At 44.1% G+C, this 24,379-nt stretch overlaps 1 protein-coding gene across 1 annotated transcript in view; it reads right to left on the bottom strand.

Annotated features, from left to right (window-relative positions):
- Nucleotides 1–23,269, bottom strand: part of XPR1 (xenotropic and polytropic retrovirus receptor 1) — a 187,494-nt gene extending 164,225 nt beyond the window's left edge. Inside the window, 1 exon segment of the mRNA XM_040360240.1 lies at nt 22,865–23,269. Coding sequence (XP_040216174.1) covers nt 22,865–22,933 — 69 coding nt within the window. The 5' untranslated portion in view covers nt 22,934–23,269.
- Nucleotides 23,270–24,379: the final 1,110 nt, after the last annotated feature.

The raw sequence follows: 24,379 nt of genomic DNA, 5'->3' as shown, positions 1-24,379 counted from the left end.
TGTGGATATTACAGTGGGGGGGGGGTCTGTGGATATTACAGTGGGGGGGGGGGTCTGTGGATATTACAGTGGGGGGGGGGGGTCTGTGGATATTACAGTGGGGGGGGGGTCTGTGGATATTACAGTGGGGGGGGGGTCTGTGGATATTACAGTGGGGGGGGGGGTCTGTGGATATTACAGTGGGGGGGATGTCTGTGGATATTACAGTGGGGGGGGGGGTCTGTGGATATTACAGTGGGGGGGGGGTCTGTGGATATTACAGTGGGGGGGGGGGTCTGTGGATATTACAGTGGGGGGGGGGTCTGTGGATATTACAGTGGGGGGGGGGGGTCTGTGGATATTACAGTGGGGGGGGGGGTCTGTGGATATTACAGTGGGGGGGGGGAGAGGTCTGTGGATATTACAGTGGGGGGGGGGGAGATGTCTGTGGATATTACAGTGGGGGGGGGGGAGAGGTCTGTGGATATTACAGTGGGGGGGGGGAGAGGTCTGTGGATATTACAGTGGGGGAGATGTCTGTGGATATTACAGTGGGGGGGAGAGGTCTGTGGATATTACAGTGGGGGGGAGGTCTGTGGATATTACAGTGGGGGGGGGGGTCTGTGGATATTACAGTGGGGGGGGGGGGTCTGTGGATATTACAGTGGGGGGGGGTCTGTGGATATTACAGTGGGGGGGGGTCTGTGGATATTACAGGGGGGGGGGGGCTGTGGATATTACAGTGGGGGGGGGTCTGTGGATATTACAGTGGGGGGGGGTCTGTGGATATTACAGTGGGGGGGGGTCTGTGGATATTACAGTGGGGGGGGGTCTGTGGATATTACAGTGGGGAGGGGGAGAGGTCTGTGGATATTACAGTGGGGGGGGAGAGGTCTGTGGATATTACAGTGGGGAGGGGGAGAGGTCTGTGGATGTTACAGTTACAATTAATCGAAATTAGTCAATTAAAAAAATTTTTGATTAAATTGAACACGAAAATTGTAATCAGTAACAGCCCTATTTAAAAGCCTAGATGTTTCTTAGTATAAAGTATACATGTCTTATTCACTGTAAAATTTACACAGGTAGGATAGGATATTCCACAAACTAATCAATTCCTCTAAATGATTAAGCAAGTTCATCCATTTTACACGCCGATAACAGATCCACACAAGATTTCTTCAGAACCCCACTTCAATGATATGATGTCCATAGAACTCGTTACACACGGATAAACAAACATTCCTGGAAGACGGCATCCCATAAGGTTATTTCACACAAAGCCAGCAATCGAGAAGTAGGTCTTTACACTATGCATAAAAAGCCATCACCTCAAATCAATACCCAGTCCGGGGGGACCTCAAGCTTTTACAGAATATCACTGCCGGCATCTCAGATCAATTGTATATGTATGTCTGTCAATCGCTCGCCTAACACAATGCCTCTCTTCAGCCACACCTTTCCCCACCACGCTCTACATGCACAGATCACTAAATTATGATTTCTGTTTATTCGCCCCGGAGATAGAACATTTTGCTGTAAAACACTCAGATTTTCTCACCACACATCTATTTCTTATACAGAAAAAAAGATGCCGTTTTATAAAAATAAATGTAATGATCTGCTAAAATCATGAAAAATATTTATTGTCAGTGGCAACTATTTTTTCTCATTTTTTAAACTGCAATAAATAAAAAACTGCTGCAACTACATGAATTGGGCGAATACATTTTACAGATCTGACAGCCAATGACAGTCAGAGTTTTTTTTTTTTTTTTTTTTCAAACACCAACAAAAGAAGAGCTTTGCTTTCACCACAAATTTTAAAACATGTTAAAAAAAATCATTGCATCAAACTGCAAATTATTTCCCCCTCCCCCCACAGAAAAGGGAGAAATGGTTATTTACAGGGAACATCTCCTCTTACTGTCTTATTTCTTTTAATAAAAGTCTATTTAACTACTTAAAGCGGAAGTTCACCCGAAAAAAAAAATTTGAACATTAGATTGAGGCTCATTTTGTCAAGGGGAATCGGGTGTTTTTTTAAAAAACGAAGCAGTACTTACCGTTTTAGAGAGCGATCTTCTCCGTCGCTTCCGGGTATGGTCTTCGGGACTGGGCGTTCCTATTTGATTGACAGGCTTTCCGACGGTCGCATACATCGCGGCACGAGTAGCCGAACGCCAGCGCTATACGGCGCTTGTGCACCGACGTTCGGCTACTTTCGGAAAATCGTGACGCGATGTATGCGACCGCCGGAAGCCTGTCAATCAAGTAGAAACGCCCAGTCCCGCAGCCCATACCCGGAAGCGGCGGAGAAGATGCATCTCTAAAACGGTTAGTACTGCTTCGATTGTAAAAAAAAAACACCCGATTCCCCTTCACAAAAACGAGCCTCAATCTAATGTAAAAATATATTTGGAGATCATCTATAAAGAAAGTATTCAATTTTTACAATTGTATATCACCTCTGGCAAAACCGGAAGTGACAAAATACTAGTTTCTTAGACCATAGAGATAATTGGGGCTGGCTGCATTTCCGGGTTCCTCGGTGGGATGGGTATGCCTGGGAAAGCAGTTGAAGATGGCAGGAGACCCTTTCCCGCCGCTTGTAAAAGCAATCCAGCAGCTATACAAAACACAGAATCGCGGGCTGAAATAATACCGGATGAGGCCTGCAGATGTACCAGTACATCACCTGGCAATTTAACTGGTTAAAACCAAATTAAATTTCTAGAGCACTTTCAGCAGCTGATTTAGAGAATATGTAAACCCAACATTTCCGATTTCTGATATGGGCCTGCTGTACCGTGTACTTGTATAAAAAAAAAAAAAAAAAAAAAAAAGAAGAAGAAAGAAGTATCCCCTTCCCTTTGTATTGCTTCCTTTGTGTGAAATGTTTGGTGCTCCTGCCAGTCCCCTTGCTTTCCTATTAAAAACTGACCACCGTAAGCAGGAGAGCACACCGTGGTCAGTTCTCTAGAGATCCTGGGAACTTTGTGTGCTCCCTGATTAGACTTGTCCCTATACGCCCTTTTGCAAAGCTTTTCACTGGGGAGATCGGTGTACTTCTTTTTTCAACCAGCTCTTATGCTTAGCCGAGTATTTGATCACTTATAACAAAGGGGTGGGGGGTGTATATAATGTTTTTTATATCGATACACAAATTTTCATTACCATTTTAAACTGAATTGTTTTAGAAGGTGAAAGTTTACCAATCACTTTAAGATCTACCTGGCAACGCATACATGTAGCAACAGAACCACAGTGACCCGAGGTTGTGTGCTGATGGCACACTCCGAGCACACCGACAGATCTCGGTCACAGTTTCTGGTCGGTAGCCAGTGGGATTGGTTTGCAATAATGTGACCCCCTGTGAGAGCCAATGACAGCGGGCACAAAAGAGAACCCGTTCTGGGAAGGGGTTGAAAAACGTAGTACTTCCCTTTATCTTTTAAGGTTTGTCCTTATTCCAGTTTAAGCTGGTACTATAATCACCACACAACCTTTAGGGATGTCTCACTTGCAGGGTCCTATGCAGCCTCACTTGCATGCACACTCCCAGCCACAACCAGTTGTTCCTCCTTGTGTTGTGTGTCAGTACAAACCCATAGCCTAGGATGGTAAAACACTGCTGCTCCAAGACAATAGACTGGGCTGTCCCGTTCCGTTCCCTTTTACCAACGAAGAACTCCCTGCACAAGCTCCCGGCCAAAATGTTGGGGAAGCAGCACTAAAAGCCCAAAGGCAATGAGCTCCGATTCACATCAGACGGTTTTAACACACATTTGTTCTACACTTAACTCTAAACATCAAGAACATAATCGTTTTAAATTATGTCTGAGGACTAATTTTCTTGTTGCTAAGTAGTACATTAGCTTTTTTTTTTTTTTCAGGCAGAATTAAGCTTTTTGGAACGATGGACTTAAAGGAGTTGTAAAGTAAAAATAAAATTCACCTTAATGCAATCTACGCATTAATGTGAAAAAAAACATCTCATAATAAAGGCCCCCCCTCGAGCCCCCGTTATACTTACCTGACCCCTCGAAAGTCCCCCGCGGTCCCGAGATCCTCTTTGCCGCTCAGCCTGGCCGCTGATTGGCTAGAGCGGATGGATTGAGAGCAGCGCAGCCATTGGCCGGAGCTGCTGTCAATCACATCCAGTGACGGGGCGTCCTGAGGGGCGGGGCCGAGTGATACAGTGAGTGGCTATGGCCATTCGCTGTATCACAGGAGCGCGCCCGCAATTACTGACCACCATGCAAGCTCTCTCCCATGACTGTGGTCAGTACTTGCGGGGAGGACCAGAGACAGCCGCCGAGGGACCCCAGAAGACATGGATATGGGCCACTCTGTGCAAAACAAACTGCACAGTGGAGGTAAGTATAACATGTTTGTTATTTTAAAAACGACAACATTTTTTCCTTTACGGAAAGAAGAGAGGGGAGAAGACCCCCAAAGTCAGAAGAAGACCCCTGGAGCTGACCAATAAATGATTTTGAAAACCTGTGTAGTGTGTATTTTTTTTTTACACTTTTCCTTCAGGTGAATGGGAAGGGGTACGATGTCCCTACCCCCTTTCCTGACCGGCCGGGCTGCTGCTCGGATACAGGTCTGGTATGGATTTTGGGGGGACCACCACGCCGTTTTCAGCGTAGGGGTTCCCCTTTAAATCTGCACCAGACCCATGGGCCTGGTATGGTCTTGGAGGGGGAACCCAATGCCGTTTTTTTAGTTAAAATTTGGCGTGGAGTTCCCCCTCAAGATCAGCAGAGTACAAGTCGCATGCCAAAGTCGGAGCATGCAAAACAGCGTTCCGACTTTAATGATATTCAATGGAGTGAAGTAGGATCAAAGTCGGACCAAAGTAGTACAGGGAGCATTTTCAAAGTCCCTCCGACATGTGTCGGACCAGTTAACCACTTGCCGACCGCCGCATGTATACGTACGTCCACAGAATGGCACGTACAGGCATATGGGCGTACATGTACATTCCTGCCTTTCCGCGGGTCGGGGGTCCGATCGGGACCCCCCAGCTACATGCGGCGGTCGGATTCCCGCGGGGAGCGATCTGGGACGACAGCACGGCTATTCGTTTATAGCCACTCCGTCGCGATCGCTCCCTGGAGCTGAAGAACGGGGAGAGCCGTATGTAAACACTGCTTCCCCGTTCTTCACTGTGGCGGCTGCATCGATCGAGTGATCCCTTTTATAGGGAGACTCGATCGATGACGTCAGTTCTACAGCCACACCCCCTACAGTTGTAAACACACATTAGGTGAACCCTAACCCCTTCAGTGCCCCCTTGTGGTTAACTCCCAAACTGCAACTGTAATTTTCACAATAAAACAATGCAATTTAAATGCATTTTTTGCTGTGAAAATGACAATGGTCCCAAAAATGTGTCAAAATTGTCCGAAGTGTCCGCCATAATGTCGCAGTCAGGAAAGAAATCGCTGATCGCCGTCATTAGTAGTAAAAAAAAAAAAAAAAAAAATTATAAAAATGCAATAAAACTATCCCCTATTTTGTAAACGCTATAAATTTTGCGCAAACCAATCGATAAACGCTTATTGCGATTTTTTTTTTACCAAAAATAGGTAGAAGAATACGTATCGGCCTAAACTGAGGAAAAAAGAAAATATTATATATGTTTTTGGGGGATATTTATTATAGCAAAAAGTAAAAAATATTGCATTTTTTTCAAAATTGTCGCTCTATTTTTGTTTATAGCGCAAAAAATAAAAACCGCAGAGGTGATCAAATACCACCAAAAGGAAGCTCTATTTGTGGGGAAAAAAGGACGCCAATTTTGTTTTGGAGCCACGTCGCACGACCGCGCAATTGTCTGTTAAAGCGACGCAGTGCCGAATCACAAAACCTGGCCTGGGCATTTAGCAACAAAATGGTCCGGGGCTTAAGTGGTTAAGACGGCTCCCATAGGGAGACATACATTTTCACACGTCATGCGACATGAGCTCCCAATGTCGGAGTGTTTGTCGGACCAGTGTGAACCCGGCCTAAAGCACAGAAGCCGATTGGTTACTATGCACAGCTACACCAAATTGTGTGCACCAGTTTTATTAATTCTCCCCCAAAGTTTCCTATACCGCACATCACCCTTTAACGCACACAAAAATGCCATAAAGAGTAAGTAAACCCTCAGGGACAACTTACACCTACAGGTAAGCCTAAATTAGGGCTTACCTGTAGGTGCTTGCAATATCTCCGAGACCTACACGGTCTCTGAGATATTTGCAATTTCCCAAAGCGACGCCTTCAACTGCGCATGTGCCATCTTGAAAGGGCACGCTGTGCCGTATCAAGCTGGGGTCACGCCGTTAAAGAGGGTGCCCGCGTGGGAGTGACGTCACGCGACTCGCGCCAGTCACAGAGCCAGAGTTTGTGGCCCCCGGAAGAAGAGGGGTGAAGAATTGATGCTCGCTGCCAGCGTGGAAGACAGCGATATCGCGTCCTTCTCCTGCAGGGAAACAGAGGAAGTGAAACCCATCAGTTATGCTCAGGTGTAAGTGCTGGCCCAAAAGTCTAAGAAATGACTTCCTGAGAAATGTTTATTTTGCAGAGCTGAATGTGTTGTGCTAAGACACAGTGAAAGTTTAATACTGCTTTAAGCACACCAGGGTTTATTCATGCACTGCCACCTACTATAACAAAGAGCAAAAAATATATTAATACCATGCAGCAATTTCTTCTAAGTGCATATTTGCGCACTGTCCAAGCGACTGCTTGATGAGTCTGCAAATTCTGCACATTTCCTGCTGACACATCCAATTTTTTATGAGTCATTGAAAATAACAAATACAGAATATTACCTAAAATTCTACCTCAAAATGTATCCAAAAGAGCTGGAGTAAATTGTTCAATTCTCCACATACCTTACAATTATACCCACCATAGGTTGACAAAAGGGAAAGGAATAGTTTTGCTATTTAAGCAGATTTTAAATATACATTTGGGAGTTGAAGCAATTCCTGGCCTATCAATCCACTATATGCCAATGTCCACACACATTTTCTGGCTGTGCTGGGAGCACAGTCAGTCCTCCGATGGGCAAAATTGTAATGAGACACACACAAACAGAGCTGCACAATTAATCGTTAAAAAAGAATTACGATCTCGATTCAATCCCTCCTCACAATCTTATTCAGCATTTCCAAGATTAATGTACACAGTGCAGAGTTGTTCTCTGCTCAGAGCTGTCAAAACGAAAAAAGAAATAAAATAAAAAGCAGGCAAAGTTTATCACAAAATTGCTCAGTGCTAAGATAAAAAGAAACATTGTATCATTTGGTTCTTTTAGATCAAAAGGGTGAACTTCAGTCTGTAAATAAGGGCAGTTTAACCAGTTAAAGACCAAGCCTTTTTCTGGCACTTGTTGCTTACAAGGAAAAAAATCAGTATTTTTTGCTAGAAAATGTATTCGAACCCCCAAACATATATTTTTTAGCAGAGACCCTACAGAATAAAATGGCAGACGTTGCAATATTTTATAAAAGGTAAAGTTATCTGCGCTAATGGATAAAGAATTGCTGCTGCCCCCCTGGTTGTAAGTCCTAAAGCAGGACTACCTTGTGAATATATAAAAAGATTGATAAGGGTAATGGCGCTGCTAATTGGTTGGAAGATTGCGATATATACCATATAAAATATTGCAACAACCACCATTTTATTCTCTAGGGTTTCTGCTAAAATATTATATAGATTTGGGTGTTCCAAGTTCATTTTTTACTTGTAAGCAACAAATGTCAGAAAAAGGTTTGGTCTTTAAATAGTTAAGCTACACGCCGGAGTTCTTTCCTTTGATAAAAGAACAAAAAAAAAAAAAAGATACTTTGTTTCCACTTATTCGCCTGTTGTACTAAAACTTGGCAGGCTGCCTGTATTTTCTTTTTCCAGCTGTGAGAACAAACTTTCTTTCCCAAACATTTTCGTTCAAAATTCCACCCTGCCAGCTTAAGGTGGAACAATACCCAGCGAAGTGGTGTCCTCGAGCTTCCCGCCTGGCCGCTGACATCTTCAGGCAGCCGGCTTCTGGGTCTTGATCGCCGGCTGCCGTCATTGGCCGAGCGGGGATGACATCATGCAGGGGAGTTTAGTCAGGCACACTGTACAAGGGCGGACATGCAAATAAGCAGCTTTAATGCAAAACAGACAAAGAGTGTCTCTTCTGCATTACAAATCCAGCCTGTCCACCAATTTTGTTTCCATAAGTTCCACTTTAAGTACGCTGGGGTGCTATTGTGATTAAATGGCACCACAGTGCTTTCTTGTATAAAACATGCAATAATGTGATTTGGGGTAATGCGTTGCATCACAAAAGTGTGATTCAGCATCAATTTATATGTATTATGTTCATAACCCTTACCTTGTGGAAAGAAAAAAAAAAAAATCTACCCCCCGCCCCCCCTCTAATACCAAGCCAACCGCAGGGTTCCAGGGTTTAAACCGCTCTACCTAGCGGCGTCTGACAGATGGTGAAGGTGCCACATTCAGCAACAGGCTTACTACCCACAGAACATGACCAGAGAGATTGTTTTTGCTACGATGTGAAGCAAAGCATCACAAAACTGGCATGTAAATGCTCCCATCCGCTGCCTTTGCAAGCGGAGTTCCACCCAAAGATGGAACTTGCGCTTTTAGGAACCCTCCCCCCCACCGGTGTCATATTTGGCACCTTTCAGGGGGAGGCTGACCCGTGGGAGACACGCCACTTTCCCCCCCACTGTCTCCTGGGAAACACTGGTCCCAGGAGAGAGCGGGGACCAGTGAGGGCACGCCGCGCTACTCGCGCAAGAGCAGTAGGGAACCGGGCAGTGAATGCTGACAAAAAACACAAACTCCTGCGCACTAGTGGGATCCTTGATGATTGGTCAAATGTCTACATACAGTTCTCCTTAGATGTCAAAAAAACTCGGGCTCTGAGGAAGAGGTCTCTGTCACCTCGAAACGCGTAAGCCAGCAGCAACGCACCTCGCCACCCCCCCCCTACATTCTGGAGTGTGGTTTGAGGGGTATTTCAATTATCGTTTGACAAGCCTTATATCATTCTTTGTATGTGAGTAGTTTTCATTATTTTATTTTTCCATTAAAATTTGCCAAACGGTAGTACACGAGGCTGGTGCGCCTTTCTTTCTCCCTTTTTAACCGGGCAGTGAAGTTGCAACGCTTCACTTCCTGATTTTCTCACCGAGGATGCCGGCGGTAGCCAACAAGAGACGAGCAATTGCTCGGGCTGCCGACATCGCGGGCGCGCGCTGGACAGGTAGTGTCCATTTTTTAAAAGTCAGCAGTATTTGTAGCCACAAAGTCAAGTTCTCTGGGGCCATACCGCGAGACAAGCCCCCTAAGGAGATTTAAAAAAAAAAAAAAACAAACACAAACACACAAACTCGATATCTATCCAATAAAAAAAATAAAAATAAAGGATTTTCTTGTTACCAACTTGTTTACATTTATTTTATCTTATCCGGGACTGTATACAGAACATAGTCAAAGTGAAGAAAATTATCAGAAGGTAAACACAAACATGTAGAGAACACCAGTAGTAAAAAAATAACCATAAAAAAAAACATAGGTGAACATACAAAAGGACATCAACCCACTTTGCATGCACATAAAGTACCTAAAAAGCACTAACTGAAAATCATAATGGAGACAATGACATAAAAGGATAAATGGGAGACGTGGCCTTCACATTCAATGCAAGAGCAACAAAGGACAGGCACTCCCTCTAAACACAGCATTTAGCCAAGTGCGCACCAGATGACACTTGACTCCTGGCAGCACCCCAGCAATTAAAATAAAGCACCCAATAATTCTGTTTATGCCCATTAAAGCCACACCTTTCTGGACAAACTACAATCTCAGACAATGCATATTTCCCCCTGCAAAGCTCATTAGTCTTCAATGAATAGATAAAATAATGCCTATTCAGGACACTTAGAAGCAGGAAGCCGTTTTTCCAAGTAAACAGGGAGGGCATGAATACGCCAAGCAGTGCCCCAGATTAGCAGCAGCAGCTTCATGCAAGTCACACCATGCCCTGCTATTTCAGAGCGAAGATGATCATTACTTTGCAAGGAGAATGGGGGACGCCCGATTATCTCTGACCCTCGGATTACATTAATGGCTCCTATAGGTGGAAGGTGCAGCGCTAAAACACAAAGACAAATGCTGAGCTCTGTGCTGCGCTCCTTACATAGATCCCATTAACTAAACATGACAGCTATGATAAAGAACCCGGCCGCATCCAGCAATATGGAAAGGATACAGCTCTCGTTTATGTGGGACCGCAAAATTAATAGCTTGGGTTATTTCATTTTGCCACAGGGGAAAGGAAATGTGCATCCCAAGTGTACCATAAAAGAAATATTTAGAGAGACATTCATTCACAATATCATGTAATGCTGGGGAGCCCAGCAGTCAGCACTCCTGTTCTGCATATCTATCCCCACATCAGAACATTATCACAATACGCATTCCACTGATATACGCTGCAGGACGGCGTCGCCACAAAGGGAAGAGCCTGTTGCTCTTATTTTTATGTCACTTCTGATTCAGGCAATACAAAGAACACTCAGGGACAACACCATGTAAAATCGCATCCTTCATGAATCATGTCAGAGCTGGACAGCCAACAATTAGTCTCCCATTAACATTTTAACCCAAGAAATGTGACCCTTATGAAAGCCAAGTGTCTAAATACACAGAGAAATGGCTTGTTGCCAAATGCCGGGCACACAGCAAACAAGACCAACATTTGTAAATTCTTGAGGAAAAAAATTAAATACAAAATTCATTACATCCTTTGGAGATGAAAGGAAGTCATTTAAGATGTTACAGGATAGACGAGAACAAATGTAATGTCTACAATACTATATATTGATATGATGCATACAAGGCTGGCCATACAGATTCATTGATTATGTTCAATCAGCGACTGAAAAAAAAAAAAAAGCGCTCATGCTATATCCCCTTTATTTTTGTTTTCGCTATATTAATTTTTTAGACCCCTTTCACACTGAAGCGTTTAAGCGTTAAAAATCTAAAAAAAATAAAAAAAAAAAAAAAGAAGGTTTTCATGCATCTCAATGGACCCTTTCACACCGAGTCCTGCAAGCAGCATCTTTGGAGCAGCTTTTGGGCGCTGAAAAAAAAAAAAAAACGCTCCAAAAACGCCCTCTCCATTGAAATGAATTGAAAGCGCTGTAAAAATGCCTTACCCTTTCACACTGAGGCACTGCAAAAACGCCCTAAAACGTTAGGGTCTTAGCCCCCATTCACACCTAGGCGTTTTGTCGCCTGTAGTGTGACGCCGCAGCACCCCCGAGACGCTGGAGGGATGAAAACACATTGCCCTCTATGGAGATGGTTCACATCTCCACGCCGAACGCCTGCCGCCTGAAAAAAAGCCCCGGACCTTTTTTTCAGGTGGCTTTCGGCATAGGAGATGTGAACCATCTCCATAGAGGGGGTGAGGCTGCATTCACAATCGCGGCGTTTTGTTGCCGCAAATCGCGGAACAAAACGCCGCAATTTGTCGCCACAAATCGCGGAACAAAACGTCGCGATTTTGTACGCCTAGGTGTGAATGCAGCCTTAGCGGTGCTTTACCAGCTATTTGGGATTGCAGATGAGGGTTCGCTCGAATAACGCCCCAGTGTGAAAGGGGGCCTTAGCTGTTTTTGTGTCTTTCATGACTTTATTTTATGATATGATGTACTTGGATGGTATCCGCTATGTAAAGCTGGCTACTCATGTACGATCTATAAATGCTCTTTTCTTTTTGGGGGGGGGGGGGGGGGGGGGGAGTTCCTTAATCAACCCATTCAAGGTGGATGGGGAAATCACTTCCGCTGTGCCACTATATCCTGACAGCAGGGAGACTTCCCCACCATAAGAAAACACAAGGATTAGCGTTGGGGCTATAGCCGGCAGCACTGATCACTCAGGAAAGACCTAACATGCCAGTTTAATAGATCAACTTGTAAATCAGCCTGCCCATACATGGATCAAAATTTCGCTGGACCCCGCTGAACCAGCCAAATATCGATCCATGTGGCCAGCTGAAGATGTTAAAGCCCAGTTCACAGCTCTGCTCCTCTTGTCAAGCATTTTTCCTTGTGCCTTATGTTTTTTTTTTATTATTATTTATTTTACACGTTTTTAGTGTGTTTTACGAGCATTTTACACAATTTTTTCAAGTGTTTTCATACCTGTGTGTTCTGTCATGGGGACAGAATACACAGGTAAAAATTATAAAATAACGGACAGGCTTAATTTTTTAGAATGCAGAATAACACATAACACAGATTTCCTTGGAAACAATGTATTTTCATGACACTTGTACTGCACAACACGTGTGAATCAGGCTTTATAGGATAAGTTAACCCCTAAAAAAAATGCACATCTTTTTGCAGGGAAAAAAGTGCATTTATTATTTCTTTTATTTTTATTAGGAGCCTGTAAATCACTGTACCCATGATCAGCAGTTGCAGGAAAGAAATTAGCACGCCCCCCCCCCCTTAACACAGACAGTGCTGACAGGGGAATCCCTCCTGCCAAGCAATTGTCTTCTCCCAGTGGGGGCAGGGAAGCCATCGCCACCAGGCGAAGACAGCGATAGCCACTAGCAATAATCGTAAGAGAATCCGGCAGCCTGGTTGTACCCAAGTTGATTGATCAATCCAGTTTGGTACATTCCGCCTGCCCATTAAAAGGTTGGTCTTATCCTTTAATGATAGTCTTCCTTCCATCTCCAAAGGCCTACCTGTATTAAAAGCACAACACAGCTTTCTTTTAATACTTTTACTATATACAATAATTTAATGCTTATAATGTGTATTCCCTAATGTGACACTAAGTGATATCCTTACCCTTTCCCTCTCACTTGCCTTTGTTTGGAACCTAGTGCATGGCTGTATGTACACTACAAATCCCACAGTCCCTAGTCCATTTCAGGAGAGAGCAAGAGACAGAAACTATGTTCCCACATACAGTAAAAACAAAGGAGAACAGACGTAACCACATGGGAGAATATACTTTACAATATATTATAATTTTTTAAACCACTTTAAAAGACAAACTAAAGTTCATGTTGTAGCCCACAAAGCCTACAGCACCCATTCAAATGTATATTTTTTAGGTTTAGTGCACAATGTACATTATCTGTTGGTAGCAATGCTTCATGCATCGTTCTTTGTCCTGCCAATCAAACTAAACACCCCAAACCATTTTACAAAACTAACACATACACGCACACGTTTTAGTTTATCGTTAAGTATTTGAATGAATATAAAAAAAAAAAACATTATAAATACATTTCAAGTAACTATTACATAAGCACCTGAACGATCACAACATACAGGGATATACCAGGTGATACTGACATATAAATCTCACATAGATTGGACTTGATGAACTTGTATCTTTTTTCAACCTCACCTACTATGCAACATTCCCCTCCCCCCTTTTTTTTTCTTTGTCGTCTTCTTATTTATTTATTTTTTAAGTGTTCCCGCTGTTCTCAGCTGCATAAAAGCTGAGAGGGGGGGGGGGGGATGTGCCAGGACTGATTATAATGGAGGAGAGCAGACCGAGTTCCCAGCACCAGCATAGCTAGAGCTATGGCAACGCTGTGTTCTCCTGCTTAGTGTGGTCAGTTTTTAATAGGAGAGCAAGGGAACTGGCAGAAACAATCAGGACTTCACAGAAAGGGAAGCAATACAAAGAAAAGAGGATTCTTCTTTATACAAGTACATCTGGAGTACCAACTAGAAATGCACTAAAACTTCAGCCAAAAATGGTGTCGGCAGAATGCTGATAAGAGAAAAGGATTATAATGGCACCAAAAACGCACCACTTATTTGTGTCATTTTTACCATGATTATTGTGCTCATGGTGTGTTTTTCATAGACTCAAAAACCGCATGAATAAAAAAAACACAACACAGGTGCATTATGCTCGGTTTACACCGGTGCGATGCAAAAACCCTGCGAATCCAGTGCGGGTTCCCACATCGCACCGTGGTCAACACTGCCATATGCAAATCGCTGGGAGTGTTAATACACAGTAAAGTGGAGGTTCACCCGAAAAGTTAATTTTTAACCTTAGATTGATGCTCATTTTGTGATGGGGAATCGGGTAGTTTTTTTTAAATCGAAGCAGAACTTACCGTTGTAGAGAGCGATCTTCTCCGCCACTTCCGGGTATGGGCTGCGGGACTGGGCGTTTCTATTTGATTGACAGGCTTCCAACAGGCTTCCGACGGTCGCATACATCGCGTCACGATTTTCCGAAAGTAGCCGAACGTCGGTGTGCACGCGCCGTATAGAGCCGCACCGACGTTCGGCTTCTTTCGGCTACTCGTGACGCGATGTATGCGACCGTCGGAAGCCTGTCAATCAAATAGGAACGCCCAGTCCCGAAGACCATACCCGGAAGCGGCGGAGAAGATCGCTCTCTAAAACGGTAAGTACTGCTTCGATTTTAAAAAAACTACCCGATTCCCCTTGACAAAATGAGCATCAATCTAATGTTAAAAAAAAAAAAAAATTCGGGTGAACTCCCACTTTAATGACATGCCCAGATCGGTTCGCATGTCGCAGTGCGAACATGAATCCGATTCTGGTGTGGACCAAAAAAAGGGTCCCTGCATGACTTGCGATGCAAATTCAGCCATACAATCTGAATGTCTGAATTAGCATCGCACAGACATCACATGTAATTTGCACTGCAGTGCGATGCGAATCACATGCGACCTTACACAGCGCATCAGTGTGAACCGGAACTTAATGATGCGTTCCCGCTGCATTTTCAATGCATTTGAACTGTGAGGTGCGTTTTTTTACTGACCAAAAATGCACCAAGCTGGATTTTTAACACCAAAATGGAAGTGCAACAGACCAGTGTGAAGACATACATAGAGGGATACATTTTTCTTGAGCCTTTCTTGCGCTAAAGGTGCCAATTATGGGGGATGATGAATGTATATTAATTTAAAATTATATTAATTAAAAAGAATACAATGATATATAAAAATATCTAAAAAAAAAAAAAAAAAAAAAAAAACTGTCATTTTCATTTTTTTGGCCAAGTGCATCCTGCATTTTCGGTTTCAGCACCAAAAATTTCCATTCGGTGCACCTCTAGTACCAACAAAAAGCAGTTTTGCTTACCATATCCCTTTCTCACACAAGCTTCCACCTCCCCACACAATTAGTCCCCCAAAGCTGCTTTCCTTCAGCACCCCATCAGCCGCAAGCACTCTGATGTCATCCTATACAATGCAGTACCAGCAGTCCTGCATTGTAAGAGAAAATGCCAAGGGCCCACCCACAACCTGCTACACTAGAGGGAAGAGGAGAGTGGCTAAGGTAAGTATAATTGTTACCCTAGACCAGGGGTCTCCAAACTTTTCAAACAAAGGGCCACTTTATTGCCCTTCAGACTTTAGGAGGGCCGGATTGGGGCCAGCAAGGGAAAAAAAAGTCACGGGCCTAGCATCAGTGAGAACAAATATGGCCTCAGGGTTGGTGGTCAATAGGAAGAGGAGTATTCCCCCTATTTGTAGGAGGAATAGTATCCCATCATTGGTATCAGTGGATAATATAGTGCCCCATTGTTGGTGGGAGGAATAGTGCCTCATGTCAGTGGGAGGAATTGTGCCCCAAGGGCCGGATAAAGGCTAGCAAAGGGCCACATCTGGCCCTTGGGCCGCAGTTTGGAGACCCCTGCCCTAGACCAAAAAAAAAGTTATTAACCCTAAAATGCAGGGGAAGCCCCACTGCAAGGGTATCTTTTGAAATTTCCCCAGAGTTCAGCTTCATGTGGCAAACACACAATCGCAGTTATTGTTTTAGAACAAAATATGGCTCATGTAAATCCATAATCAAACAAGGTGTTACATTCCTTGAGAACATCTTTGCACAAGGTACAGGCAGGAATAACATAATCCCTAAAATGCTATGTATATTTAGCCTTGATAATTAAATACAGGAAATGTTAAACCTGCCGCTGCTTAACTATTGAGTCTGTTTATGTGTTGGCCAGAGCAACAGCTGCTCAGATACAGACACAGGCCTGGGTTTTATCAAACGTTACATCGTGGCCGGGAAGGACAAGGTGCTCAAGCAGGAGCCAGTGGCGATTTCTAGATACACCATCAATACACAAACACACACACACACACACACACACACACACACACACACAGGGTTTCCCAATGCATTGCATTTTTTAAAAGGACACCCTCTCAGACATTAACACCCCCCCCCCCAGTATGATCAAGATACAGTCAAGAAGAGATGCAACTAGTGATTTGTGTACATTAAAAGGTCTCCAATGTCCCTTCTCCTAACATTTTTCATGCAAAGTACCATTTCACTTAACCATTTTCATCGCACTATTCCGATTTTTCAGACTCTATTACCGCAGTCACTGAATACTGGTTACACCAAGACAATTATCGGGTCCTCTAATTCTTACATTAATACACAGAGATAACACTGCCAGACAGACAATGTAACAATACATGTCGGGATGGTTGTTTCAGTTCCTCTCTACTTGCCCTTTATACTACATTTAAAGCATAAATCTAATTTACATACATTTTACATTCTCTCTGGATGATGACCTGGCTTTATTACAGGAGTCTTTTTTTGTTTTTTTTTTATGTGCAAAAAATAACTGTAAAAAATGTGATAACTACACTGCAAGACCAAATCTGTCGATGCTGCCAAGCGGATTACTCATTTGAGAAAATATATATATATTATATATATATATATATATATATATATATATATATATATATATATATACACACACACACATATATATACAATATAGACACTGTATATTATTCTTGTTTAAGGTGATTGTTGCCATGTTAATGCACAAAAAACAATTATTGTATTTGTTACTTCTTTAAAATTCTTCCATGCTCTACTTTTTGCACAGTTGTGTCCATAAAAATGAACCGATGCATAAACAAAACAAAAAAAAAAATGATAAGAAAGGATCTCTTGTATGCATATCATTATTTGAACAGTCACACCTTATTTTTTATCTTGGGAAATAAGATAAAGTACGTACTTTCTTTTGAGAGAGAGATTATACACAGACATACACACACATAATAATAAAAAAATTAAATGTGCATTTTATGTTGTGTATATATCTATAGATACACACATAATAAAAAATAAATAAAAAAAATGTGTGTTCCGTCTATAATAATAAAAATGTGTGATATATATATATATATATATATATATATATATATATATATATATTTTACACACACACACACACACATTTTTTTTTATCATTATCATCATTCATACTCACATTACATGTTTATATAGCTTGGTGTTTTTAATTCAAACACATTTATTTCATTTTTTTTTTTTGCTCCACCTTGTTAGTATCCTGGAACAATTCCAGCTGTTCTTATATAAAAGGACATTTATTTGGCCTGAACAATACAGCGTCTTCTACAACAACCACCTTTATTCGCCAAGGCTCACCCAGCCCGTCATATTCTAGGTCAGCCTCTCTCAATCCTTTTCCCCCCTCCATGTGGATAAAATTAAATATTGTTTCAGGTCTTGGGTAACCTCTTCTAAAAATAATTATACTCTAGAAGAAATAATATGGCATATGTAGCATATTTGACACAGATGCTTTTACACCCTCCTGCTCTGTACAACTTTAATAAGAATCTGGTAAACAACTGAATAACTGAAAATGAATGCAGACATTAAAAAAGGAGTAGTATTCCCCAACACAAGTGCTTAGTGCAGTGTCCGCACACATTGGTGGTCAGCATAGTTATGCCCCGCCTAGCATAGCAGTGCCCGTCAGGGCTTGACAAATCTCAGGCGTCAGGTTGCCATGGTGATCAGAAATTGCTTCCTGGCGCCTGGGCTTTTGCCAGCCCATTTATTGTTGCAGGAATGCACAATCTGTATTGCCCAACGCACAGGACATGAGGTTCCAGGCACCGGGCAGGTATATTTCTTCTACATTGAGCTGTGCTGTGGGCAAGCAGCAAGGCTCACTTGTCAGGTGGAAGCATTCGGGCAGCTCAGCTGCTGCCCGATTGTCTCTACACACACGGGTAAATTGCACGCACCGCTGCCATGTATCCTGGGTTCCACTTGCAGGCCAGACATAGTGGGTGCCGCAGGGTAGAGGGGGAAGGAGGACAGCGGACACACATTCGCTCTTCTCCCTATCTTGTTTCTGACCCAGGGGAGACGTATAGGAGTCTTTTAGACCCTGCATGTCTCATTAAAGAGAACCTGTCACCAAAAATTCAACATAGGGAACCCTTTGTCCCCATTGTGATTAATGTTTTATTAATAAAAAAAAAAAAATAAAAAAAAGAAGAATGTGAGCACATAAAATCCTCTCTACATATACGCATGTACAAACACACGCGGCGGGATGAAAACATTGACACTACATATCGCCGTGCATGTACACAAACTTGCTCCTAACTTTTCTAGATGGCTTAGATTCTAAAAAAAAAAAAAATTGCCAAGCACCTGATGCCCCCCACATTGGTGGTCAGCATAGCACTGCACCACTCCCCTGTGCATTGGCAGTCCGTAAAGATACAAAATTAATTCACCACTGGTCATGAAACCCCCCCCCCCCCCCCCCCCTGACCCTAAGGAGAAACACTGGTCGTGAGACTGTTCTAGATGTAGTTCTTTCCAATCCCTTCAATAGAGGTCAGTGAGTGAGAAACTTATATAGCGCAACACATGCAAACTGAATCGCCTCTGGGCGCTTTCAGGTGAATGCTGCCCGCTGTGGCCAGTTACTGTCCAATCAGAAAATTAACGTCGGCAGACCTGTTCAAACTCAGGAACAAGATGGATTGGTCACTGGATTTCTGTGGCCAGGCACCGTTCCAACAATATAAGCCTAAACTGTAAGGCCCAGATTCACGTAGATGGGCGCAAAATTATGCGGGCGCAACGTATCCCATTTACGTTACGCCGCCGCAAGTTTTTCAGGCAAGTGCTTTATTCACAAAGCACTTGCCTGTAAAGTTGGAGCGGCATAGCGTAAATCACCCGGCGGAATTCAAATTTGGCGGGTAGGGGGCGTGTTTCATTTAAATGAAGCGCGTCCCCGTGCCGAACGAACTGCGCATGCGCCGTCCCTAAAATATCCCAGTGTGCATTGCTCCAAATGACGTCGCAAGGACGTCATTGGTTTCGACGTGAACATAAATGACGTCCAGCCCCATTCACGGACGACTTACGCAAACAACATAAATTTTTGACGCGGGAACGACAGCCATACTTAACATTGGCTGCGCCTCATAGACCCAGGGGCAACTTTACGCCGGGAAAAGCCTATTGTAAACATTGCAACCTTACTGCGTCGGCCGCGCGTACGTTCGTGAATTCGCGTATCTAGCTAATTTGCATACTCGACGTGGAAATCGACGGAAGCGCCACCTAGTGGGCAAAATAAAAATTGCAGTTTAGATCCGACGGCGTAAGAGACGTACGCCTGTCGGATCTAATGAATATGTATGCGTAACTGATTCTAAGAATCAGTCGCATAGATACGACGGCGCTACACAGAGATACGATGGCGTATCTGGAGATGCGCCGTCGTATCTCTTTTGAGAATCTGGGCCTATATGTCTGTTTTGCGATTTTTAAAATGGCTAAAAAGACGCATGTAAACGAGACGCGGGTTGCCACGTTTAGCCGCATTTAGAAGCGTGTGCAATGCCTGTAAAATCAGCATCTGAAAGTCCATTGCCTAGAAACGACTATAACCGACCTGTGTACATGTATTGATAAGATAACAGAGGAGGGTCCAGCAACAGTTGGAAAAAAAATGCCCAACTTCTCCTAAACGTCCGTTAACCAGCACCAGTGTACATGAGACGTAATGTACATTCCACATGCCTAATAATAGACTTCAGGGACAAGGACACCCACATTTAAGGACCACAGCTTCCAGGCCATCTTATGTCCTCAGTGTTTAAGAAACTGCTGATTCAGCTAAACAAACACAAGGCAAGTGTCCCTATGAGAAGGCTTGGGAACGTTATCAAGCTGTCACCCTTCCCTTCTCCATCCGTGTCTACATTGGCCGATTAGGTGCTGTGATAATCGGATTGCTGCTAATCTCTGCATGTCCTTCTCAAAGTGTGTAATTACATTACAGCTCTACTAAGGGCTATTTTCAAGCAAGTGATCCTGAAGTTGTGGCAATCGGTAAGTGAACTATTTCCCGTTTCTATGTCCATCACAGAAGGCAGAGGGTTGTACAATGTACTCAGGGACAGACAGCAAAGTGGAGACAAATAAAACCAGAACTGCTAATAATTGACTGAAGGCAGGTGCATGAGGACATGAGGGAGGCACATAGTGCTGAGGGCGGAGAGGAGTCATTATCTCATATACAAAGCACTGATATACACTCCGTACAAACATCTGTATATATAGAGCACTGAGGTCTGTGGATGGAGGAGTGACAATCATACATTCCGCTCCATTCATATTTGTCACCATGTGACCCATTTCTCCATCTCACTGGCCAAAAAAAATGACTGCTTTACTGAAAAACAGGAACCCTGCTGGTGTGCGAGGACTGAGGGGAGCCCATTATCTGAGCCGTGCCAAATCCATGGAGGAGATGGGCTGATTGATGAGCCCTCACTATACACACATCCTGGGTCATCCACAATGAAGGAGTGTCTCTAACATGACCCGGGACCAAATGAGAATAAACTCATCATATGGCTCTCAGGCTAGGATGGAACTACAAGTCACAGCATTGCCGGTAGCAACCACTCTAAATGTGGCAAGAGCAGATTATCTATAGCAACCAATCTAAATGGGACATGAGCAGAGCAGTTGTCTATAGCAACCAATCCAAATGTGACATGAGCAGAGCAGTTGTCTATAGCAACCAATCTAAATGGGACATGAGCAGAGCAGTTGTCTATAGCAACCAATCTAAATGTGACAGGTGCAAAGCGATTGTCTACAAAATTGTTTCTCAACTCCAGTCCTCAAGAACCCCAAACAGGTCATGTTTTCAGGATTTCCCTCAGATGAAAACGGCTGTGGTAATTTCTAAGGCAGTGAAACTGATCAAGTCACCTGTGCAAAGTAATAGGAAGCCTGAAAACATGACCTGTTGGGGGTACTTGAGGATTGGAGTTGAGAAACATTGGTCGATAGATAGATAGATAGATAGATAGATAGATAGATAGATAGATAGATAGATAGATGCCTATAGCAACCAATGTACAAAGAGGATGTCTATAGCAACCAAATGTACAAAGAGGTTGTCTATAGCAACCAAATGTACAAAGAGGTTGTCTATAGCAACCAAATGTACAAAGAGGTTGTCTATAGCAACCAAATGTACAAAGAGGTCGTCTATAGCAACCAAATGTACAAAGAGGTTGTCTATAGCAACCAAATGTACAAAGAGGTTGTCTATAGCAACCAAATGTACAAAGAGGTTGTCTATAGCAACCAATGTACAAAGAGGATGTCTATAGCAACCAATGTACAAAGAGGCTGTCTATAGCAACCAAATGTACAAAGAGGTTGTCTATAGCAACCAAATGTACAAAGAGGTTGTCTATAGCAACCAAATGTACAAAGAGGTTGTCTATAGCAACCAATGTACAAAGAGGAGGTCTATAGCAACCAAATGTACAAAGAGGTTGTCTATAGCAACCAATGTACAAAGAGGAGGTCTATAGCAACCAATGTACAAAGAGGTTGTCTATAGCAACCAAATGTACAAAGAGGATGTCTATAGCAACCAATGTACAAAGAGGTTGTCTATAGCAACCAAATGTACAAAGAGGATGTCTATAGCAACCAGCCTAAATTGTGAGAACAAAGCCTAGAAATTAATCTAAATTGGGGCAAGAGCGACTATCCCAACCAATCTAAATGGGGCAAGAGCACAGCCGTTGCTTATAGAAACCAATCCAAATGTGACACATACAAAGAGGTTGCCTATAGCAACCAGCTGAAGTGGGGCAACAACAAAGCATAGCAACCAAATCTAAAAGTTGCAAAAATGAGTGAAGTGGGTTGCCTGTAGCAACCAATAAATGAGTATAGTGCTCTGGGAGGAGGACAAAAAGTAGTTCTCATAACGCCCTAAAACTGAGAGCACCAGAGGAGTGAAGCGGTTGCCGGTAGTAACCATCGGATGGGGCCGGTGATGGGAATGGATGGGGCCAGCCATGGCTGTAGACTGTCACTCAGGAGTAATGGGGAAGTGTCAGGAGATGAAGTGTGTGGGTGTTCCTGTCCAGAGGATGAGGATGACACCTCTATTATACCCTTCCTATATACAGGAATGTCTTGTCCAAGGAGCTTCCAATCCATGACTGGGCTGGTCTCTTACAAAGTGTAAGGATCAGTCCTGGGTGTGATGGGGGGGCACCCAGGGCAGAGAATTGGGGGGGTGACACCCCAAGAAGGGGGGGGGGGAGCACCCTGAGATGGGGGTGACACCGCGAGATGGGGGGGGGCACATTGAGATGGGGGGACACCCAGGGCAGAGAAGGGATCAGTCCTGGGTGTGATGGGGACACCTGAGATGCGGGGGACACCCTGGACAGAGAAGGGATCAGTCCTGGGTGTGATGGGGACACCTGAGATGCGGGGGACACCCTGAGATGGGGGGGACACCCAGGCAGAGAAGAGATTAGTACTGGGTGTGATGGGGGACACCTGAGATGGGGGGTGGGGTGACACCCTGAGATGGGGGGGGACACCCAGGGCAGAGAAGGGATCAGTCCTGGGTGTGATGGGGACACCCTGAGATGCGGGGGACACCCGGGCTCTCTCACCTCATACTGGATGTACTGTTTCCTCCACTCCGGGGTGATGTGAGCGGACAAATGCTCGGCGAACTTCATCCTGAGGCCAGCCCGTCAGGGGCCCCTCTCCCGGCCCTCAGGGGCGCCCGGCTGTCTCTTCCTCCGCCGCCGGTAGATCCCGGGGACTGCTCGGGCTCATGTGTCCCGCACTGTCCGGCGGCCTCCCCGGGTGTGGCGGCGTGTGCTGAGCCTGTCACTCCTCCGTATCCCCGAATGTCCCGTCGTGTCGGCCCTCCCTTCCTCCGGTAGCGGTCGTCTGTCCTGTGTAGCCGCGGTCTGCCTCTCTGACTGCCTCACAGCATCTCCCAGCTCTGCCTCCTCACTGGCCCCGCCGCCATCTTGACAAAACTCCCACTGCGTCTGCGCACCGCCCGCCCCGCACACAACGTCAGTGTCATGGTAACCACCTACAGCGGTAGGCACGGAGGAGAGGGGGCGTGACCCTCAGCGCTTCATTGGCTCGAAGGGTTTAGCATAGGGCGGGCTTGGGAGGAGGCGCCGCGCCCCCTTCACGAGAAGCCGGGTGTTTGCGGCAATATTAAGGAGGGGGCGCGGTTAGAGCAGGACACGCCCACATGTTTTGAAATCTTAGTCAGTCTGAGTCTGGCAGCCGGGTGTGCGCTGTGTTTTCATAGCTGAGAGATCAGCCTGAGATTGTACCAGAGCGCTCACTATTACAACACCTTCTATGATGCCAGAACAGTACATTATAATATAATATATGGATTTACAGTGTAAAAGTGGAACTAAACCCACCGATTACATTAAAGGCATGCCACTCATAGGAAACTGTCACAGTTGTTTGTGCTCTCATCAGAACTGTCAAGTCAGCAAAAGACAGATGTCATAACTGGTCACATGTGCAGCACCATGGCAACTGCAGATTAAACAAGAGACAAGATGGCGGCCTCCATGGCTGTAAAGGACAGGAGGGTTTAGTTCTGATTTAACCACCTCAGCTTCGGACATTTTTACCCCCTTTGTGACCAGGACATTTTTTGCTCTTTAGCACCGTGCTTCTTTAATTAGTATTTGCACGGTCGTACCCAAACAAAATGTATATCTTATTTTTCCGACAAACAGAGCTTTTTTTTGGTGGGTTTTTATTTTTTGCAATATATATGGGAAAAAAACTGAACATTTTGAAAAAAAACAAACAATATTTTTTACTTTCTCCTATAAAACATCCAATAAAAAAAATCTTCATAAATGTATGTGCATAGCAATGTGTGTAGAGTGTTCTGCTTTTACTAACTGATCTCTCAGGTTCTCCTCCCTGCTTTGTCGGGATGAGAAACACAGAGATCATTCCCTGTCTACAGAGTTTTGCACTGTTATTGCACACAGCTGATAAGCATGTCCTGGCCGTGAATCATTGGCCAGGACTCGCTAATAGGCTCCCACTATGTACAGTGGGCCAGATTCAGATAGAGATACGACGGTGTATCTCCTGATACGCCGTCGTATCTCTGAGTTCCGTCGGTC

Source organism: Rana temporaria, chromosome 7 (assembly GCF_905171775.1).
Source record: "Rana temporaria chromosome 7, aRanTem1.1, whole genome shotgun sequence".
In the NCBI taxonomy this organism is placed as follows: domain Eukaryota; kingdom Metazoa; phylum Chordata; class Amphibia; order Anura; family Ranidae; genus Rana; species Rana temporaria.
The sequence above is the reverse complement of the archived record's forward strand: the minus strand, read 5'-3'. Positions and strand labels throughout refer to the sequence as shown.